Source organism: Cervus canadensis, chromosome 5 (assembly GCF_019320065.1).
Source record: "Cervus canadensis isolate Bull #8, Minnesota chromosome 5, ASM1932006v1, whole genome shotgun sequence".
Classification (NCBI taxonomy): domain Eukaryota; kingdom Metazoa; phylum Chordata; class Mammalia; order Artiodactyla; family Cervidae; genus Cervus; species Cervus canadensis.
The window spans coordinates 93,134,933-93,158,196 of NC_057390.1; the positions used below are offsets into that span (position 1 = coordinate 93,134,933).

Genomic DNA, 23,264 nt, shown 5'->3' on the forward strand with positions numbered 1-23,264 from the left:
AAGTGGGGTGATGAAATCAAATGGCCACCTTGAGGGAAGTGTAGTCTAGCTGTGTGTCTGGCTATGATTCCATTACTGTGGAAGATGATGAGAATGGATTTTGGTGGCAGCCAGAACTCAGCACCACGTGGAGAGACTCGGAGAAGGCTTCTTGGTTGTGCAGTATTGGACATTTAGATGGGTTCTGGTAGACGTTGTGTCATTGCCAAGTCCAATCTCCTTCCAACAAATGGAAGAGTTTATAGATTTTTAAGTTTTAATTGGCCGGATCAGAGGCTCATGAGGAATAATAGAAGGATAACTACTGAGGGAAACAGCTTCTCTGTCATATTAAAAGGATTTTTTTCCCCCTGCAGTATTATTTTTTTCAACCTCTCATTCACTGGAGCGCTGTTCCCTTTCAGGCCAGCTGCTGGACCAGTCCCCACCTGCACCAGCCTCCACGGCACCCTCGGCTTTTTTGACCCAGCTGCCCGAGCCCACTGTGAGGTGGGGAGTGGGTGGCAGGCAGGGGAGCTCTGGGACTGCTATTCCATGTGCCAGCAAGGGTCACTTCCCCAGTGGGACTGGAAGGTCGCCTTCCCACCTGCTGCCTGAACACCCGCCCACACAGCAGATAGGCCTTGGCAGTGTGAGCCTAGCAGTGTCAGTCTGACCTGCCGGGTTGGACAGTTACTACTCAGGCTGCCTTTCCCTTGCACCATGGTGATTTGGTCTGTCCTTCACCTTGATCTTTCTTTCAAGACAGACCGGGTAGAATCTCTGAAATCACTTATGTGAGTAATGAACTTTCTTTGGTTTCCAGGACTGGAGGTGATCTTGCACCCAGTCTTCTAGCCCTTTGGTCATTTCCATAGGATTTGGCATTCATCTATTGATGGATTTCCTGTGTAATAAATATTTAGTATCAGTACTATGTCAGGCAATGAGCATAGCTCTGGGAATACAGTGGTGAGAAAACAGTCTTCCTGAGTTTCTCAGAGGGAGTGAGGAGAGACAGGCATGAATCTGGTAGTGGCACAAAAGAACATCAACCAGGACCCTGAGCACCCCTCTGAGCCTTGCTGGGGGCCTTTTTGCAGGCATTGAAGTCAGGGAAGGGGTCTGAGAAGTGGGGACTGTGGTGGAATTGAATGATGAGGCATTCATGAGGGAAAGGTGGGAGAGGACCGTCTAAGTGAGGGGTTCCCATACATGTTCATCCTCTGGTGGGAAGGAAGGGGCTGCCAGGATGGAGCTGGGATCACGAGGCAATTGGATTTGTAGATGCCAAAATCCCTGCTCTTTGGTGTGAAGCGTGGTTTGGAGAAAAGTGATGGTAGGGAGTATTCAGGCCAGTTAGGAGGTGGTTGCAGTCACCCAGGGGAGAGATGACAGCAAGCTTATGGAGATGGTTGGTGGTAGGGAGAGTGATGTTAGATGGAGGCGGAAGTTCAGGGTCTTCGAGAATTTGTGATGATTGTTCAGAGGGAGCTGAATTCTTTCTAACCATCAAATCATTAAATATTTCCTCCCTTTCTTCTTCTTGAGCCTTTCAATCAAGATGAGCAAGAAGCTTCTTGTTCTAATCTCAGCCAAGGAAAAGGTCATCATAGCCTGTGCCTGGCAGTGTCTGGAATATAGTCCACCACTCTTTACATTTATTATGCAAATGAATGAGTGAATCAGTGATTGACCATCAGCCCTTCTCCCAAGCTTCTGAGTCCCTGATGAGAATTGCTGCTAGAGTGAGGAGTATGTTTACCAACCTCTAAGGCAAGGATGTGTGCGTCACCCTCTCTCTTTATACACCAATGGCAGACATTAGTAATTGATTGTGGCTCTCTTCTCTTGCCAAGGCTTCCCTTGTGGCTCAGCTGGTAAAGAATCCACACACAGTGCAGGAGACCTGGGTTCGAGAAGATCCCCTGGAGAAGGGAAAGGCTACCCACTCCAGTATTCTGGCCTGGAGAATTCCATGGACTGTATAGTCCATGGGGTCTCAAAGAGTTGGACACGACTGAGCGACTTTCACTTTCTCTTGCCAAATCCAAATGTGACCTCAGAATGTACAGAAAGCTGTTAAGCTCACTTCCTGTTTATTACAGCAGCCAAGGGGACAGACACATGAGACAGAGCCCAGAGAGCTCCAAATGCAGGCCTTCCAGCTGTCCTCTCCCATGGGGTCATGGTCAGCATCCTTGCCTCCTGGCAACCGTGTGTGATGTACACGTGGAGTGGTGACAACCAGGGAAGCCCATCTCAGTCTTGGTGTCCAGAGGTAGATCTGATACCAAGAGACCCAAAGCCCCCACCATACTCTCCCGTGTGGCTCAATAGTTGCCAGGGAAAGAGACACTCATGTAGGACATCCCCAGGGCTTAGAGATCACCTGCCAGGAGCCGAGAATAAAGGTCAGAACAAAGGTATCACTCTCTTTTATTAAAAAAAAAAGTATTTATTTATCTGGCTATGTTGGGTGTTAGCTGCAGTACATGGGATCTGCATTGCAGCATGCGGAATCTTTCGTCGTGGCGCATGGGCTTCTCTGTCTAGTTTTGGTCCTTGGATTCCTGGGTGTGCAGATATGTAGTTTGCAGCACCTGGGCTTAGCTGCCCCGCGGCACATGGGATCTTAGTTCCCCAAACAGGGATCAGACCGGAGTCTTCTGCATTGGAAGGTGGATTCTTAACCACTGGACCACCAGGGAAACCCCCAGACCTCTCTCTGGGCAAATTAAATTCTTTACTACAAAGCCTCTATTGCCCATTTTCAGTTTATCAACAGTGTAATGATCAGATGACATCAAAGCTAAACATATATATAAACCTTCTTCGTGTTTGTTTTTAAAGTTATTTTGCAGGATATAGGTTAGGTATAAAAACTGTACCTTATTATGGACATTCCATGGAGGATGGTTAAGTAGGGTAGAGGTCAGAACAGGCTTCTGAAATCTGACTGCCTGTGTTCACATTGCCTGCCTACCACAGACTAAATGTAATCTTGCCCAATTATTTTAACCTTCCTCTGCCTCAGCTTCCTCACTCATAAATGAGACTAATGACAGAATCTACTTTGTGTTGTTTTATGACTCAAATATTAAGGCCAGAGGAATATATGGTACATAGAAGCTCTCATTAAATATTATATTCTATTATTTTTGTATTTATCATGGGAAAAGTTTACTAGTCATTTTCAAACAGGTTTCCTTGAAAATAAGTGAAACTTTTCCACGTATTTTCACACCTTCATGTCTCTTAAACACAAGTTAGAACATGAGATAATCATTCTTAAGAAACCTTGTATCTTTTCACTGAGTGAGTCTTGCATTAGAGTGGTGAGAAGTGCCCCACTGGGCAAGCATATTCTAATGGGTCTGGGATATGGAAATCTTTGGAAGATCTTTGCTGCAAATTTGTGGGCAGATTTAAAAAGTTGAAAAAAAGACATGTCATTCTCCCAAGTTGCTACTGAGAAATTCAGTCAATTTAGGAGAAAGTAAGTTAAATCTTGAGTCAGTGATTTGAGGACTGATGCCCAAGGCCTGATTTCCTCTTAACTCGTGGGCTTCCCCGATGACTCAGTGGTAAAGAATCTGCCTGCAACGCAGGAGACACAGGAGATGCAGGTTTTAGCCTTGGTTGGGGAAAATCCCCTGGAGGAGGGCATGGCAACCCACTCCAGTATTCTTGCCTGAAGAAAATCCCATGGACTGAGGAGTCTGACGGGATACAGTCCCTGGGGTCGCAAAGAGTCGGACAGGACTGAAGTGACTGAACACAAGCATGTCTCTTTCTGGCTTTGAGCTCCTTGAATGAAGACTATTTGCAAGAATCACATTGCTGGAGCTAAAATACAGTCTGCCTGCCTTGGAAAGGGCTAATTGGCCTTTTGGAAACTGAAATTGAGTGAAGCACAAGAGCTGTCTGTGATGTTGGAGCCTTGAGTTTCTGCCAGCCATTCATTGTTTTTTAGGCTTTCCTGTGAAGACAGATGAACTTGAGACTTGGTTTTCGGTTTTGCCATCTGTGAGCTGCACTTGTCCGCCTGTGACGCTTATTAAGGTTGATTTTCAAGGAGCGTCCCTTCAGTGCTTTTCCATGTTGGAATATGTTCAAATTTAGATTTGATGCTCTTACTGTCCACTCTTGTGGGCTAGGTATTCCCCACTGTTCATCTTCCTAAAGACTGTGGGGCCACCTGTATGAGAACGTGACTGACAGCTTCCAAGAGACCATCAGTTTCCAGGTTGGGCCCTCCAGCTCTTGCTGGATCTGATTTACTTCTAGGCAGATACAGACAGATGGAAGGGGCATTGCAAACAGCTTCCTAACTGAGTCCTCTTTTGTTCCTCAGCTTATTTCCAGTGATGCTGATGGAGCCATCCAAAGGGCTGGAAGGTTTCGAGTGGAAAACGGCTCTTCAGATGAGGTAAGGAGGTCTGTACATCACCAAGCACCTGAGATACAGCTGTAAGCAGCCTGTGATCCTCATTTCCGCAGAAGACCTGCCTGAAGGGAGCCCGGGAAGGGTCAGTAGGTCTCTTCAGAGCTTTGCTGGAAGGGAAAGTACCATCGTTCTTTATATGGAAGGTACTATTAACAGGGTGAGGGTACCCTTTGAAAGATCTGTAATAAATCCAGGGAGACACAGGAAGATGGTCTGCCAGAATGGGGCCAAAGGCAAATTCACATCATCTTTGTGAATGGTCCCCAGAACCCCAGCTCTTCCCCTTTCCTGGACTGGTCAGCTTGGCACTACCATGTGAGCAATATTGAGGTCCAGAAGAGAGAGGCAGAAATGACTGTGATTATGAAATGTCATCTTTATTCAGAGAGGACAGCAGGGAAGGAGACTGTCCCTGTCTGCCACCGCCTGGGCCCTAGCCCTCTTCCTGGGCTCTGCTGGTCATCCGTGTGTAGGCCACAGGGCCTTGCCTCACTGGCCTTTCTCTATTAAAACTCCCATTGCCGAACTCCCCTGGTGGTCCAGTAAAGAATCCACCTGCCAGTGCTGGAGACCTGGGTTCCATCCCTGGCCTGGGAAGATCCCACATGCCTAGGAGCAACTAAAACCGTGTGCCGCAACTACTTGAGACCGCCTGTGCTCCACAAAAGAGAAGCCACTTCAATGAGAAGCCTGTGCACGGTCATGAAGAGTGGCCCTTGCTTGCCGCAACTAGAGAAAGCCTGCATTCAGCAACAAAGACCCAGCACAGCCATAAATAAATAAACCTTCCACTGTCCGCTCCATCCCTAAGTGCCTACCCAAAGAACTGCAGAGTGCTAAGCCCCCCAGCTTTCTCTTCTTTGCTGCCTCTCTGAGAGGTAGCCCATTGCAGTGCTTCAGCAGCCCCAGCTTTGGCATCAGGCAGGCCTGGGTTCACATGCCAGCTCCCCCGTCTCCTACTTGTGTGACCCTAGGCAAGTAACCAGCCTTTCTGAAGCCCAGATTCTTCATCTGGGAGAAGGAAACAGTCTTGGGATTGTTGAGAGGATTCCGCGAGCTGAGCTTGTAAAGCCGTTAGCACTCTGCCCAGCATGCAGTGAGAGTTCAGTGAGTAAGAGCTGTAACAGTAATCATGGTTGTTGTCGATCCCATAAACAGTGCTGGGTGGCCAGCCTTGCCCTCCTGACGGCCTCCTTAATCATGTTCTTGGTGATGGGCTATGAATTTAACTTGAAAGTCACAGCATTCAGGAAGTTGTTGCTCATCTTCAACTCTGCCTTATCTTAGCAAAGCCCTTCACCCGGACGTGGTACCTTGCCTTTGCTGGGAGGCAGAAGGGGTAGTCCCCACTTGTACTGAACCCCCAAGTAGCTGCCCACATACTTCTTGTCCAGAATGATGTCAGTTGACCTGCAGAGAAGAAAGAACTCCCAGGGAAATTTGCTTCTGAAGCTTGAAAACATCCTTCCCCCGGTGGTCCTGTTCATGAGACAAGACAGTCCTATCTTCACAGAGTCAAGCCACCATGGGTGTCCCAGGAGCTAAGTCGGGATAAGAAGCATCAAGTGCTCTTTATTCAGTGCTCAGAAATCTAGCAGCCACCACACTGAGTATCTACTTGGAGAACTTAAGTCCCAGAAACCCCAGAGGTCGCTATACCACAGCACATCTTTCTGCTTCCAGCATTTTACAGAACTTCAGCCCAGCCTGAAATGAACAAACTGCACTGGCTTGCCCCATCCGACATAAATACATCTTTGGCCCCTGCCAAGACCAGTGTCTAGAGGAAATCTATACCTCCCCAGAAAGATCTAAATGGAGCCTTCGTGTGATCCTAAGATCGCCACATACTTTGGTTATCAAATACTCCTCACCTGGCCCTGTCTCTTGGCCATGCCTCACACCAGAGGACAAGGTCAGGGACTGGAACTCATCTATGGTGGATCATGGGCAGCAGTAGTTCTAGAGTCAGGCTGCTTGGGTTCAAATCCTGCCCCATAATCCACCAGTAGTGCAGCCTTGGGTGGTTCACTTAACATCCTTGAAACCATTTGGTGGAGTTACTGATTTAATAAATCCTTGTCGTCTGTTTTGTTTAAAACATAGTCCTGTCTCGGATTGCCTCTGTGGGAAATATGATACCAAGCCTCAGCTATTGTCTTTTGTTTCCACCAAAGCCATGAGCACGAGTACTCTGTTGGAGCCCCTTGGCTGGTTTTATATGACCACAAGCCAGCCTTCCTGTAATTTGCACCTCCATCTTGTATCACCTGAGTGGTTTAAAAGTCTCAAGCTGGTCTTCAGTTAAAAGCGCTGGACAGTGCTAGCACCCTGCCTGATAAAATATCATGGAGGAACCTGAGACTCAGAGGGAAACAAACCTGCAGGCTCTGAGTTTGTTAAAGCAGTTAGTGCTTTAAAAGGCTCAATACAGCTGTCTGAAGTTTTTCAAACCGGTGAACAAATTACAAAGCAATTTCACTATTGAGTCATTTTTCCTCTTATTATAACAATTTAAGAGTTCTCGATACAGTATGGGTAATAGGCCTTTATCAGATATATGATTTGCCAAAATTTCCTCTCATTCTGGAAGTTGTCTTTTCACTTTCTTGATTGTATCCTTTGAAACGTAAAAGTGTCTTAATTTGATAACATGTAGTTCATCTATTTTTTGTATTGCTTGTGCTTTTCGTGTTGTATCTAAGAAACCATTGCCTATTCTAAGGGTTTTTTTTTTTTTTGTTACTTTTTGTAGTTTGCTCTTCCCTTCAGTTAATGTCAAATTTGTTTTTTATTTTTTAAAACATAGTATAATGGTTTTATCATCTATGGCTGATAATTCCCATATGTGAGGTTTTTTGGTAACCCTCTGTCTGTTAGATTTTTCTCCTGGCATACACCTGACTCATGGTGTACTATTTTTCTTTGTGCTTGGCTGCCTGATTGTGTGCTGTTTGTTGTTCTTGAAGATGACTTTTTAGGAATAATGGAAGGCATAGGATGAGTTGCCCCTTGGTAGAGCATGTGATACTGCAATTTAATAATAAGAAATATATCATTTGGTCCTTGAACTTCTTCCTGGCACAGAACTCCTAAAACCCTTGGGATTTTCTAGTGAGAGTGATCATGATGTCTTTAGGAAAGCCCCTAAGTTTTCTAAAGATGGGGTCTGGTCACTAGAGGAACCAGCCACGTGACTAGAGGGTTAGAACTTTCAGTCCAACCCCAACCTTCTGGGAAGGAGAGGGGCTGGAGATTGAGTTGAATCACCAATGACTAATAATTTAATCAATTGTGCCTATGTGACGCAGCCTCCATAAAACCCCAAAAGGACAGGGTTTGGAGAGCTTGTGGATGCATGAACACATGGAGATTCCAGAAGAGCTGCACGCTCAGAGAGTGTGGACGCTCCACACCTGCCCCACATCCACATACCTTGTCCTGTGCATCTCTTCCATATGGTGGCTCCTGAGTTATGTTCTTTTATAATAAACCAGCAATCTAGGTAGTAAAGTGTTTCTCTGAGGTCTGTGCTCTAGCAAATTAATCAAATCCAAGGGGAGAGTCATCAGAACCTTAAACCTACAGCCAGTTAATCAGAAGCACAGATGACAATCAGGATCTGCAATTTGCATCTGAAGTTGCAGATAACAGAAGCAGTCTTGTGGGACTGATCCCTTAACCTGTGGGATCCAACCCTATCTCTAGGCAGACAGTGTCAGAATTGAGTTGAATTACAACTGGTAAAGAATCCGCCTACAATGCGGGAGATCTGGGTTCAATCCCTGGGTTGAGAAGATCCCCTGGAGAAGGGAAAGGCTACCCACTCAAGTATTCTGGCCTGGAGAATTCCATGGACTGTACAGTCCAGGGGTTCGCAAAGAATTGGACATGACTGAGAAACTTTCACTTTCACTAAGCACCCAGGCCATGTGGGGAAAAACCACATATTAGAATCGCTCTCGGAATCAGAGGAAGGATTTGCTTTTGCTTTTGCCAGACACCTTGAAACTAAATTCCCAGCTCAAGACTTTTAAGCCACCCAAGTAATATAGGATGGAGCTGCAGGTTTACATGAAGGTTGGCTTGTGGTCTCAGCACCTCAGAGACACTACACTCAGCACGGTGGCAGCCTTCCTTGAAGTCTTTGGGAAAGAAGTGGTCCTTTCTGGTTCACCTTTTTTTTTTTAATGGTTCTTTTTTAAAAATATGTATTTGCTTATTTGGCTGTGTCCCCTAAGATTTGCTCTCCACTGCTGTCAACTCCATCACAGACTCTTGGCAGATCAGCACAGACCGTGGACCATACCTTCTAGCTCCAGAGTTCATCTAGGCCCATCCCCCACCCAAGGCATGAATCCCTGAGACCACTTTGCAAACAGTCAGCTCATCCGTCCCTGCCTGAATATATACCATCTCCCGGAATGGAAACTTGATCTCTCCTTGATAGGTTTTTGTTCTCTCTGGATGCCAGCCAGTTCCGACACCAACTGAGTTGAGTCTCCTACAGCTCAGTTCAGTTCAGTACAGTTCAGTTCAGCTAGCATCAGACTCCATGGGTTTCAGGCTCAGTTCCACCAGCTGCCCTCACTTCAGACACCGGTGTCAAGTATTGGGTCCCTACACATCCATCTGACTTGGTTATTAAGTCAGAGGTTCCCATAACCCCCGTCCTCATGTTCAGTAATTCACTGAAGTGACTCTTGGAACTCAGGAAAGCACTTTACTTACCATCCCCATTCACTAGAAAGGATACAACTCGGGAACAGCCAAACAGGAGAGATTCAGAGGGCAGGGGATGGGGGTGGGGAACAGAGCTCCTGTCCCTCTTTGGGTCCACCATCGTCCCAGCACCTTGATGTCATCACCAGCCCGGAAACTCACTTAGGTGTGGTTGATTAAATCGTTGGCCGTTGTTGATTAACTTGATCTCCAGCCCCTCTCCCCTCCCCAAAGGTTGCAGGGTAGGGCTGAAAGTTCCAAGTTTCTCATCAAGCTTGGTCTTTCGAGCTGCCAGCCCCATCCTGAAGCTAGCTGGGGGCCCACCAAGAGTTGTCTCATTTGGACAAAAGATGCCCCTGTCACCTTTATTACTCAGGAAATTCCAAGGACTTTAGGAGCTCTGTGCCAGGAACCAAAGACCAAATATATATTTCCCATCATACCACAACTCTAAAGTTCATTCCATTTTTCGGCGTCTCTCATTGCTAGAAAGTTCTTTCTATTGAACAGCATCCATCCGTCTATATTTTCCACTCAGAGTTTCTATTTATGATTTCTGGAGCCTATAGTGTAAGGCTGAGCCTTCTTCCACATGACAGGTTTTCCAGCATTCCAGGACATCTGCTGTTTTTCTCCTAAGACATGGACTCAGTTCCACTTATCATCACCCTTGACACATGTGAAGAGCATGTTAATGGATCTTTTAGGTGGAAGTGCTCAGGAATGAACAGCTAGCTCCGGGCTCGCCCCACACCACCACGGAGGCTGACTCCTCCTCTTCCTTGCTATGCACATGCTCCTCTTTTCATGACGCCTGAGGACTCGTTAGGCACCTACAGTATACTACCCCCACCCATACCCCTACCCCAGTCTTTCCCATGTGTGCTGTTATTTCTCTGTGAGGCAACTTCATGGTGCAGTGGAGACGTATTGTAGTCAAACAAACCTGGGTTCAGACCTCAGCTCCACCACTTAGCAGATAAGGATTGAAGGTTGCTGAGCCTCCATCTCCTACTGGATAAAAAAAAAAGAGAGAATTGCTACTTTATAGCACCTGGCCTTCTCCACCATGTACTTGTGAAATTTGTGTTTGTACCTAAGTGTAGGATTTTATAGTTGTCCAGGCTGAATTTAATCTTATTCATGTGTCCCATAATTGCTAATTGTCAAGTTTTTTTTTTTTTTTGACATCTTGATCTGTCATCTGTTAGCCAATAGGCTAACCGCCCCCTGAGAATCTTATATTGCCTTCAGATGTGCTTATCCTGCCATCTGCGTACTCATTCAGGTTATTAATTAAAATGAGTTTGACCCTCGGGTAGATCACTGGAGACCTCCCTTACAGCTCACTTGTGTGTAGCAATTAGTATATGATGAAGCAGGGGGACAGTCTTTCAGCTTTGTATAGATATCTTCCTTAGCACAGGGATGGTTCTCTTACACACTTCTGTTGTTTTAGTCGCTAAGTTGTGTCAGACTCTTTTGGGACCCCGTGGATTGTAGCTTACCAGGCTCCTTTGTCCATGGGATTACAAACTGTTGGGGGACATGTAAATGAGTACAATCCTTTGGGAAGGCAATTAGTAATTATTAAAGACACATATACTGAAACTTCCCTGGTGGTCCAGTGATTAAAACTCTGCACTGCCAATGCAGTGGGTGTGAATTTGATCCCTGGTTGGGGAATTGGGATCCCACATGCCACGCAGCATGGCCAAAATATAAAAGAAAAAAAAAGAAAAAATTCATATGCCATTTGGTCAGAAGTTCTACTGCTAGGATGTGCATTGAAGCATTGTTTTAAAATAGGAAAAAAAAAATAATAACCAGGAAACAACCTGAGTTTCCATCAGTAGCGGAATGATTTTGAAAATCATGATACATTTATGAAATGGAATGCTTAGTAGCTGTTAGAATGAGGTAGCGGTAAATGTAATACTGTAGGAAAATGTTTACCATACAGCACTAGACTTAAAAGCAAGCTCCAGAATGGTTCGTTTGATATCATCCCATTTCCTTTAAAACAAACAAAAAAGATAAACATGCTTGCCAATATGCAAGAAAATTTCCAAAGGAACATCTTAGAATTTAATAGTAATTGCTTCTGGAGTAGAAATGGGAGGTCAGGGAAGAAGTTAGAGGACCTTAACTTTCTACTTTAGGCCCTTTTATGTTTACATAGTTTTTACATCTATACTCAATTGAAGTGTTTAATTTTTTTAAAAAGCTATGTAGTCGTTTAAAAGAACAAGGTAGACTGTAGGTACTGATAGGAATCTTTCTAAGATTTTTTCTTAGTGAAAAAAGTTTCAGTGTAGTAGCTACAATACTGTCCCATTTATGAAAGCAGATTATGTGTGTCCATGTACATAAGTATGTATGTGAATGTGTGCACATATGTATAAACACATTTTTGTAAATGCATAAAAGGACCTGAGACTATCCAAACCAATCTGATTACACAGTTATTATAGGGAAAGAAAGTAGATTAGGACATGGGGGGTGGGAGAGAGAAATGATTTTAATTTCATGTGATTTCACTTTCTTCAACCAGCTTATATTTATATTTGCAAGTCAACATTTTTTAGTTTATTATTTTAAAGGTTCATCTTTTATTGCCAGTGTTCTTTTGCAATTTAGCCTAGAAAGTGAGGGAAAGTCAGCTTTAAAACATTCGCTCATTAATTAAACTCACTCTAGAAAGGACTCTGAAAAATGACAGGCATCATATGAAACTATGGCTCTCATTTGTAGTTGGAGTGCTTGTGTTATGTGGACTCCCTCAGTTCAGTTCAGTCACTCTGTCGTGTCCGACTCTTTGCAGCCCCATGAAATGCAGCATGCCAGGCCTCCCTGTCCATCACCGACTCCCCGAGTCCACCCAAACCCATGTCCATTGAGTCGGTGATGCCATCCAACCATCTCATCCTCTGTAGTCCCCTTCTCCTCCTGCCTTCAATCTTTCCAACATCAGGGTCTTTTCCAATGAGTCAGCTCTTCGCATCAGGCGGCCAAAGTATTGGAGTTTCAGCTTCAACATCAGTCCATCCAATGAAAACCCAGGACTGATGATCTCCTTTAGGATGGACTGGTTGGATCTCCTTGTAGTCCAAGGGACTCTTAAGAGTCTTCTCCTACACCACAGTTCAAAAGCATCAATCCTTCAGCACTGAGCTTTCTTTATAGTCCAACTCTCACATCCATACATGACCACTGGAAAAAACATAGCCTTGACTAGACGGACCTTTGTTGGCAAAGTAATGTCTCTGCTTTTTTTTGTTTGTTTTTTGTCTCTGCTTTTTAATATGCTGTCTAGGTTGATCATAACTTTCCTTCCAAGGAAAAAGCGACTTTTAATTTCATGGCTGCAATCACCATCTGCAGTGATTTTGGAGCCCAGAAAGTAAAGTCAGCCACTGTTTCCACTGTTTCCCCATCTATTTGCCATGAAGTGATGGGACCAGATGCCATGATCTTAGTTTTCTGAATGTTGAGCTTTAAGCCAACTTTTTCACTCTCCTCTTTCACTTTCATCAAGAGGCTCTTTAGTTCTTCACTTTCTGCCATAAGGGTGGTGTCATCTGCACATCTGAGGTTATTGATATTTCTCCTGGCAATCTTGATTCCAGCTTGTGCTTCTTCCAGCCCAGTGTTTCTCATGATGTACTCCATATAAGTTAAATAAGCAGGGTGACAATAGACAGCCTTGACGTACTCCTTTTCCTATTTGGAACCAGTCTGTTGTTCCATGTTCAGTTCTAACTGTTGCTTCCTGACCTGCATACAGGTTTCTCAAGAGGCAGGTCAGGTGGTCTGGTATTCCCATCTCTTTCAGAGTTTTCCAGTTTATTGTGAGCCACACAGTCAAAGGCTTTGGCATAGTGAATAAAGCAGAAATAGATGTTTTTCTGGAACTCTTTTGCTTTTTTGATGATCCAGCGGATGTTGGCAATTTGATCTCTGGTTCCTCTGCCTTTTCTAAATCCAGCTTGAACATCTGGAAGTTCACGGTTCACGTATTGCTGAAGCTTGGCTTAGAGAATTTTGAGCTACTTTACTAGCGTATGAGATGATTGCAATTGTGCGGTAGTTTGAGCATTCTTTGGCATTGCCTTTCTTTGGGATTGGAATGAAAACTGACCTTTTCCAGTCCTGTGGCCATTGCTGAGTTTTCCAGATTTTCTGGCATATTGAATGCAGCACTTTCACAGCATCATCTTTCAGGATATGAAATAGCTCAACTGGAATTCCATCACCTCCACTAGCTTTGTTTGTAGTGATGCTTCCTAAGGCCCACTTGACTTCACATTCCAGGATGTCTGGCTCTAGGTGAGTGATCACACCATAGTGATTATCTGGGTCATGAAGATCTTTTTTGTACAGTTCTCCTGTGTATTCTTGCCACCTCTTCTTAATATCTTTTGCTTCTGTTAGGTCCCTGCCATTTCTGTCCTTTATTGTCTCCATCTTTGCATGAAATGTTCCCCTGGTATCTCTAATTTTTTTGAAGAGATCTCTAGTCTTTCCCATTCTATTGTTTTTGTCTATTTCTTTGCAATGATCACCAAGGAAGGCTTTCATATCTCTCCTTGCTATTCTTTGGAACTCTGCATTCAAATGGGTATATCTTTCCTTTTCTCCTTTGCTTTTCTCTTCCCTTCTTTTCACAGCTATTTGTAAGTCCTCCTCAGCCAGTCATTTTGCTTTTTTGCATTTCTTCTTCTTGGGGATGGTCTTGATTTCTGTCTCCTGTATAATGTCACTAACCTCCATCCATAGTTCATCAGGCACTCTGTCTATCAAATCTAGTCCCTTAAATCTATTTCTCACTTCCACTGTATAGTCATAAGAGATTTGATTTAGGTCATACCTGAAAGGTCTAGTGGTTTTCTCTACTTTCTTCAATTTCAGTCTGAATTTGTCAATAAGGAGTTCATGATCCAAGCCACAGTCAGCTCCCGGTCTTGTTTTTGTGGATTCCCTGCTTAAAGTCAAATATTAAAGAGCATTCAGATAAAACGGGGGTATTATATTTAGATTAAGTTCTCCTCACAATATCTTGGCCATATACAGTCATCGTCCTTCACATCCCACAAGTATATGTGGTTAGGCAAAACAAAACAAGGAACACAACAAGGAGCTTTTGTGGGCTTTGGAATCTAATGCAGAAATGATTCAGTCTCAAGACTCATTCAACCCTGTGGACGTGTTCAGGCAAGTCTGCAGTATAGAAGAATTTGAGTTAATTACTCCACAATACCTTCTAGCAAATTAGAAAGGGATACAATTAGTATGGGTATTTGCAATGTTAAAGTTTGGCTGTCTAATATATGTATTCATCGGAATATTTCCTCCTATTGATTGTTGATTGATATCAAGTAAATAATGTGTCATTGTCACCTTGAAGTGCTGTAGGAAGTTTCTATATCTTTGGAATCTTCTCTAAAATTTAGGTCATACTTAAAATAGTAAAAATTTATTGTAAAACTGAAACAACAATTGGGTACTACTACACCCATTCCAGGGCGCTAGTGGTAAAGAATTTGCCTGCCAGTGCAGGAGACATAAGAGACGTGGGTTTGATCCCTGGGTCGGGAACATCCCCTGGAGGAAGGCATGGCAACCCACTCCAGTATTGTTGCCTGGGGAATCCATGGACAGAGGAGCCTGGCAGGCTACAGTTCATAGAGTCACAAAGAGTCGGACATGACTGAAGCGATGTAGCAGGCACACATGGACGCCCACTCTAGAGCCACTAAAATTTAAGCACTGAATTGCTCAGAGTTGATCAGAGAATGTGGAGCAACTGGACCTCTTCTATTTATTGCTAATTATGTAAATTGGTGCCTTCCTCTTGGAGACTGTTGATAATACCTACTCAAACTGAATGTCTGTATCCTCTGGGTCCCAGGATGTACACCCAGCAGAAAAGAGAGTTCATTGTGGCTTTATTCTTTTCTGTGTATGAGTTTTATTTATTTTTTAATTTGGCCATACCATGTGACATGTAGGATCTTTAGTTCCTAACCAGGGATCAAACCTGTGGCCCCTGCATTGGAAGCACAGAGTCCTAACCACTAGGCCATCAGGGAAGTCCCTATCATGGCTTTATTCTTAATTACCATCAACTGGAAAGTGAATACATGAATTTTGGAGTTCATGCATGGACTGCTGTGTAGCAGTGAGGCAATGAACTACTGCTTCACTGATAAAGTGGATGTCACACACATAAGGTCTCAGAACAAAGGACCTGACTCAAATGAATACAGGTGATATGATTTGGTTTCCATGAAGTTCAAGAGTAAGTAAAACTAATCTATGGTGATAAAAGTCACAATAGTGCTTACCTTTCAGAGTGTGATTGAGTGTTGACTAGGAAAATGCATGAAGGAGCCTTCTGTGGTACTGAAAAGCTTCTCTCTCTTGATCAGGTAGTTACAAAGGGTGTATGTGCGTGCATGCTCATTCGATTCTGTCCTGTCCAACTCTTTGAGACCCCATGTACTGTAGCCCACCAGACTCCCCTGTCCATGGGATTTTCCAAGCAAGAATACTGGAGTGGGTTGCCATGCCCTCCTCCAGGAGATCTTCCCGACCCAGGAATTAAATCTGCTTCTCTTGCATCTCCTGCATTGGCAGGCAGTTTCTTTACCACTAATGCCAACTTGGAAGCCCACAAGGGCGTATATATATATATATATATATATATATACGTATATAAAATATATATATATTTGAAAATCATTTCACTGTACACTAAAGACTTGTGCGCTTTCCTGTCTACTGCTGCTACTTATCAGGAATTGGAACTAGTTTTCAGAGTCTTTCTTCTGGGATCTTGAGCAGAGGGATTTTTTGTTTTCTGCTTAGCCTCCATTTCTGTGGTCAGTTCTTGCATGTTTTCTTGTCTTTACACCTCATCATATGTGCTTTTAACAAGGGACAGGAAGTGTCTTTCTCTGTGAGACTCACAACATTTTAGGTGTTGGGTTTTTCCCCCAGTTTAGTTTAGTATTCCGTGAAGATGAAAGTTAAATAGGTATCTTTTTGATCATTAAGAAAAGAACTCCCAATTGACAGTTTGTACTCAACAGAGGTTTGGGGTGTGACACCACCCAGAGTCCCATCTCTCACTCCCAGGTGCGTGCTGCCTCTTGCCTCACCTGTATTATTCCACTCCGCTGGTGCCAACACTCAGAGCACTAGGAGGCAAGTCTGCAGATTCAGGGCTGCAGAAGGTCTAGAGTCAGGGGACATTTTCCACGCCTTTGAACTCCCTTCTCAGAATAATATTTTTTTTATGCTTAAAACAAGATACATGGAATTACAAACGAAAACAGTTGTATTGAAATAGTTATCAAAATTACTTTTAAACCTAATTTATAATACTGTAATATACATGCTTTTCAATGAATACATTATAATAACAAATTCAGCAGCAGATCTCATAACTGTTGTAATTTTGAGCAGGGAATGGCATCAACAGTATTTTGAGATATCTGCACTTTACTGGGATGAGTTCTGAAAGTATCTGTGATTTTTTTTTTTTTTGGTGACATGGTTTTCAAGGCTGTTCCTTCTATTTTTTTTTTTTTTGCATATGTTCATAATTGAATGAAATGCTGAATTTTAGTTGAAAGCTAATGAAAATAAAGATTTTTTACCCTAACCAAGTTCATGCTCCCTCTGGGTTCTGTTAGAACCCTTGGTATAGATCATTGATTCTCAGTGTCCATCAGAAATCACTGGGGATGCTGAAGAAGCTCTCTGAGCCATGCAAGTGTTGGAGGTTCCAGAGGCTTAAGTGTCCTGGTGACTGAAGAGTCTCCTCTCCAGGCTTTGCTGATGCTTTCTAGGATCCAGGGCCTTGGAACCATGACACCATCCACTGTAGGTCTGACTGTATAAGACAAGTTGTCCTGGCTGGACCCCACTGATGTCTGGTCAGATGATTCCTAAGGCTGGCTGCTGGACTCCAGGTGATGTCATAGCTGTGTGCTCCAGGATGGCACAGTGAAGAGAACTGTGGGCCAGGAGTACTGCCCCTGGTTTATGGTTATAAAACGAACAGCTGTTGACAAAGAATCATCCAGAAATTCTGTGAGGAACAAAATCCAGTTATATGCTCTTCTCGAATCACACCAGAAGGTCAAAACTGAGAGGCAACATTTTGGGCAGGTGATCAACATTACTATCACCAATGAGAAACAGATGGACATCTTGAAATCTGATCCGCTGAGGACACCCCTTGCTTATGTTGTATTCCAACCAAGCACACATCACCTGAATCTAATCATAGAGAAACATCATACAAACCCCAAATGAGGAGTGCTTTATTTAAAAAAGGAAAAAGAAAAATATGAGGTATGTATGTGCTACATTCTTCAGAAATGTCAGTGTCATAAATGACAAAGAAAACCTATGGAAAAGTTCCAGATTAAAGGAGTCTAAAGAGACATGACAATCAAATGAAAATGCTTCAACCAACATTGTTGAGTCAGTTGACAGAACTGGAATACAGATGGTAGGTTAAAGGATTGTATCAAGGTTACATTTACAATTGTTGATAAAGCTGTATCGTGACTTATGTAAAAAGATATTCTTCTTCTTGGGAAATACACATTGAGGTGTTTAAGAATAAAGGGCTATTATTCATGCAACTTAGCCTTAAATGATTCAGAAAAAGTGTGTGTGTGTGTGTAGAGGGAGAGAGAGTAGTGAACAAGTGGGTAATCGGGTAAAATGTTAGCAGTAGGTAAATCTGGTAAAAAGCAGACAGATGCTTTTTGCACTCTTCTTATTCTTGCAGGTTTTATGTAAGTTTAAAATTATTGCCAAATAGAAAGTTATATATATGGGTGTGGGTGCGTGTGTGTGTGCTCAGTCATGCCTGATTCTTTCCAACCCCATGAAATATAGCCTGCCAGGCTCCCCTGTCTATGGAATTTTCCAGGCAAGAATACTGGAGTAGGTTGCCATTTCCTACTCCAGGTTATCTTTCCTACTCAGAGATCAAACCCACATCTCTTGTGTCTCCTGCATTAGCAAGCGGATTCTTTACCAACTGGCACATCTGGGTGTAAAGGCAGAACATTAAATAAAGCATGCAGAAGATGATGTAATGGTTAAGATTAAAAAAAGAAAAAATTCTGACATTGCATTTGATCTCTGTTTCAGCTCCACTGCTTATTATCTCTGCCACCTTAGGCAACATACTTAACGTCTCTAAGCCTCAATTTCCTCATCTGAAAGTAGGGGGCTAAGATCAACTCTGTTTCATGAGTTGGTGGAGACACTATGGAGATGATGTATGTAAAGTGTGTGGCCTAGGACCTGGCATGTAGCGCTCTTTCTGTGAACATAGTATTCCAGAGCAGTGAGCAAGACAGAAAGCACCCTGACTTACATTATAAAGCAATGTAACCCTGAAGGCATGCCGGAAATACATACTGAAAAGAAACCTATAGATTCATCTAACAAATATGATACATAGCCATTTTTTTAAATCCAGCAGTAAATATATCAGAAGAATACCTAGAAGGGTGTATTCCAGAAATCTAAGAATGATTCAGTATCAGAAGAGCCATTAGGGTAATTCATTACATTACTATGATTTTCCCCATTTAACCCATTTGCTCAATCATTGCCCCAAAAAAGATTTCAGTAAAATTCAATATCCATTTCTCAGAAAAGCCTCTTTATAAACTTGGAATTGAAGGGAACTTCTTCAGCATGATCAAGAAAGCACCACTGACCACAGATGTCTAGTAAATCTCTAGAGGCATGTCAGAATGAGAAAAGAATCTGCCAGTAGTCTGGCACATGGTGCAACAGAGATGTCAGTGGAGTTTCAAACTGTACATTCAGTATGATTCCATTTTGGTAAGAAAATGTTGGGAAAAAATTAGAAGGAACCATATCAAGTCATTCATAGTAATTGTTTTTGGACAAATGATTCATATTATTCACTATGTTTATCCACATTTTCCACATCAATTGAGTTACTTGTGATAATTTTTAAAAATTTTATAAAACATATGAACACAGATAAGATGCCAGGGTGTTTTCCAGGTGAAATGTGCCTGTTACAGGGATTACAATCAGAAGGGCCTGCCTCTAGAGGGCACCAGCTTCCAGGTATCGTGGAGGCTTCGTACCAGAAAGGAAAAAAACTTTCAATTCAAGTTATATCCAAGTTAGATGTCGCTTAGCTCACTGGTTCACCTGGTGCTTTTTCCTCCACCCCAAGGACCTCCAGAAAATTTCTATGATGTGGATTTAGACTGAGTGTCTTTTCTAATGAGAACATGTGGTCACAGCCCTGTTTGTAAGCTTTTAACAGTGACTTTTCTGCTTCTTTGGCATCTGGTTCATTGTTACCTTGTTTACTTTCTAAGTCTCTTAATGGCATAACTTTGTTCCATTACAGAACGCGACTGCTCTGCCAGGTACTTGGCGAAGGACAGACGTGCACTTAGAGAACCCGGAATACCACACCAGATGGTATTTCAAGTATTTTTTAGGACAAGGTAATTATGCCATTCCAGTGGTTGGGAAGAAAGGATATTCAGAATGAAAATTAATGTCAGTGTAATTTCTGGTACCCTGTATGTGTGAAACTTATTGGATTAGAGGATACTGAGGTCAGGGTACTTCATTTCAAGGTCAGTTGTAACCTCCATAGATTTGAAGATTCGATTCAGAGTCTCAGCCCTAGCAGATTTTCTCAGTTTTAAATTTGTTACTTATATTTTTACATTTTTAATTTTAAGTTTTTGCCAGTTGTTTTTGTCCCTGGGGAGATACAGAGGATTAAGTAGTCTGAATAAGTGATTTGCAAGATGAGAAAAATTTGCAGGGCACAAACAACTTTAGACTTAAAAAGGCCCATACCCAGTCTGCAGTGGGTCTTGAACACTTGATTCAAGATAATGAGGAGAGAAACGATTCCCTGAGCTCCAGGGCCAATACAGAACAGAGAGGCATTATGCTATAGGTTCTGGTGACCAGGGTTTATTTATCACCTGCCATGTGCCAGGCACTGTGCTCTGGCAGAGGCAGTTATGATCCCTGCCCTCGTGGGATCTGAATCCCACGAGTACAGTGGGATTCAGTACAGACTGAATCCTGGGTCTGCTGTTATCTACATAGGACTCTATACCAGTTACTCCCACTTCTGTGAGTCTTAATTTCCTTATCTTTAAAGCAAAGATGTTACTAGTATATGCCTAGGAGGTTTGAACAGAAGTGTCAATGAGGCACAGTAAGCCTAGTGCCTGGCACACACCAAGAACTCTGTCATGAATAGTGGTGTACATTTTGACATGAAGGACTCACATAATCATACATGGAGAGGTGAAAACAGAAGTGTGGTTAGCAACAGATGGAAGTGAGAATGGAAGAGTAATCACTATGGCAGGATTAGAAATGATTTGAAGAATCACTTAGCCTTATCAGGCTAACTCATTTATTTATTGTTACTGATTTATTTGTAGAAGATGATACTTGAGCTATTTGATTGGACCCAAATGATGGCTTTATAAAAATCAGACACTATATTATTCTTAGTTCATTTATTTGGCAAGACATATCTCTTTATAAAGAAAGAAATGGAGGGAAAGTTGCTATCTTCCCGATTACTTAAAAGCCTTTGCCTGGAGTACTGAGAATTTCTGAGAAAAGTGGTGCCATCAGTTTGGATGCCTTCAGTTGCCTCAACTGGCTTAAATTTCAAGGGAGAGATCAAGAGACCAGAGGTAGGGCAGGCTCTGGGGTTGTTGGAGTCCGAGACTCGGTGATGTCATCCGTGCTGGCCCTCCTCAGAGTCACAAGATGGTTGCAGTAATTCCAGGCGTCACTTCTAGACACCACCATCTCCAAGGGAAAAAGGAAGGCCATCTTCAGCAGTGAGAAAGCCTTTTCAGAAACCCCTTGACACACTTCTTCCCTTATCTCACTGGCCAGTATTTGGTCACATGTTCATTCCTGAGCCCATCCCTGGCAGGGGGACCTGGAAAGCATGATTAGGATAGAGTTGCCAGGTTCTGTCCCAATCTGGGCTGGAGATTACCATCCTCTGATCCTGTGGGAAGGGCTGTCGTCCACCTGCAGCGCCCACTGCTCCCAGCCCCCAGAGGAGCCAGCTGCGTTTTCACATTCTGAATCTGCCTCTTTTCCAGTCCATCAGAACTACATTGGAAACGATGCTGAGAAGAGCCCCTTCTTCCTGTCCGTGACCCTCTCTGACCAAAACAATCAGCGTGTCCCTCAATACCGCGCGATCCTTTGGAGGAAAACAGTGAGTGTCTGACCTGCACCTGGAGTTTCAGCGCCACTCCAGAGTTGAATCAGTGTCATTGTTGGCTTTCTTTCTACGAGGATTTTTGAGGGGGGCTATTGTGACTGAACTGAACTGAACTGATTGAGGACTATTCTGTTCACAGGAGAGACCTTCACGCTCTGAGCTGAACATCAGCTTTTCCTACATTAGCCACTCAGCAGACATGTACCTCCCTCTCAGTCTCTGCCCTCTGGGAACACAGGACTGTGTTAACCTTTGCTGTTACCCTACTAAAAGTGATAAGCTGGCTCACCTTCAACTAAAGGAAATAAAGTTTAGTGGAGTATAATACTGTTACATGGGCCCAGTCCCTGGGGGGCTCCTGTTTCCACCAGCCAGTCTCAAGTGCTGAATCAGCTGTGTTCCTAGGATTTCTTAGAGGCTTAGCTCCTTTCATCACTATCACGAGGTAGAAAAGCAACCTGAGATTTAACAAATATCTGCTGCCCATCGTGGGCTCTGGACACTGAACTGAAAGCAGACACTTTCAACTCGAGGACACAGGCCTTTCTTTAGCACAGGAAAGTTTTTTTATGTTCATTAGTGTTGCTTCTTTTCCTGTTCTGATTTTTTTTTCTAGTAATTCTTATATTTGACCCGTCTTTCATCTTTTACCTTTTCTGCTTCTCTTGGTCTTTTTTTCTTGGCTTCTCAGAGAAATTTTTAGAGGTAATATGGACCCTGGAAAGAGCAAAGCATTAAGCAAAGTAGGGTTAAAAAAAAACCCTCAATAACAAGTTCATTTGGGTTGTATTTGAGAAAATTTCTCATGCCCTCTGAGCCTCCACTTTCTTTTTTGTAAAGTGGGGAAAGTTCTGGGCTGTGGCTGACAGAATGATGAGTACTAACAAGACTACATTAAGTGAGATCTTGCTTGAAAATTTACCCAGTGTCCCAAGTCATCAAATCTTAAACTGGTTAGATGCCTGAAGGTTAAAACATTTTATTCTTGGATTGGTGAGTACAGTGTATAATTTAACAAGCAATAAAACAAACCACACTTAGAAAATGTTAGTTCTTTTATTTGGTATTCCCACTTGATGGGTACCTTTGTTGAAATCCAGTATTTAAATAATCACATGCTGATTTTTGTCTCAGCTACATAGGATATCAAAATTGCTATGTAGATATTTTTGGAAAAGACATAACAGAGACTTAACAGCAATTTTTATACACATACACACGCTTTTGCACGCATACATACATATAGAGCAATAAAGTAGCAACTTCAAAAAGCCCAGAAAGAATTTCCAGTAACCATTACAGAGTAAACTGTGGCTAGGAACTTCTTATGATGATTAAAAATAGCAATAGTAATAACAATGAAATCTAATACTTACTGAACACTTACTATATGCTAGCTAAGTCCTCCGAATACATAGGTGTTATTACAGTTTAGGGAGCTTAACCAACATGGCCAAGGCTCCAGGCCAGTAGGTGGCAGAGCAGGCGGAACCCAGGGCTCCTGCTGAGCTGTCCTCACTGTACCCGACTAACCCTAGATGTCATTCATTCTCTGACTCGTGCTGTCACTCTCCCTAGACTGTGAGCTCCATGAAAGGAAGGGACTTAATGCTTTCTCTTCAGTATCCCTACCAGCAAGCCCAGTGCCTGGTATATAGGAGGAGCTCAAAAAATATCTGTTAAATACATTAATGAGATGATTAATGACTAACGAAGCCCAGCTTAACCAGTGTACTCTGTTGCTGCTATTTATATAAACATCTATGTTTCATAAAATTTTAAGCAGGTTTAAGGTAAAAATCTGATATA

General features: G+C 43.0%; 1 protein-coding gene across 4 annotated transcripts in view; it reads left to right on the plus strand.

Moving 5' to 3' along the window:
* GARNL3 (GTPase activating Rap/RanGAP domain like 3) overlaps positions 1–23,264 on the plus strand; it is a 159,070-nt gene that overhangs the window by 69,826 nt on the left and 65,980 nt on the right. For all 4 annotated transcript variants that reach the window (XM_043469599.1, XM_043469601.1, XM_043469600.1 and 1 more), the window contains 3 exons: positions 4,337–4,411; positions 19,581–19,680; positions 21,331–21,449. In XM_043469599.1, coding sequence (XP_043325534.1) covers positions 4,337–4,411; positions 19,581–19,680; positions 21,331–21,449 — 294 coding nt within the window. The remainder of the gene's footprint in view (positions 1–4,336; positions 4,412–19,580; positions 19,681–21,330; positions 21,450–23,264) is intronic.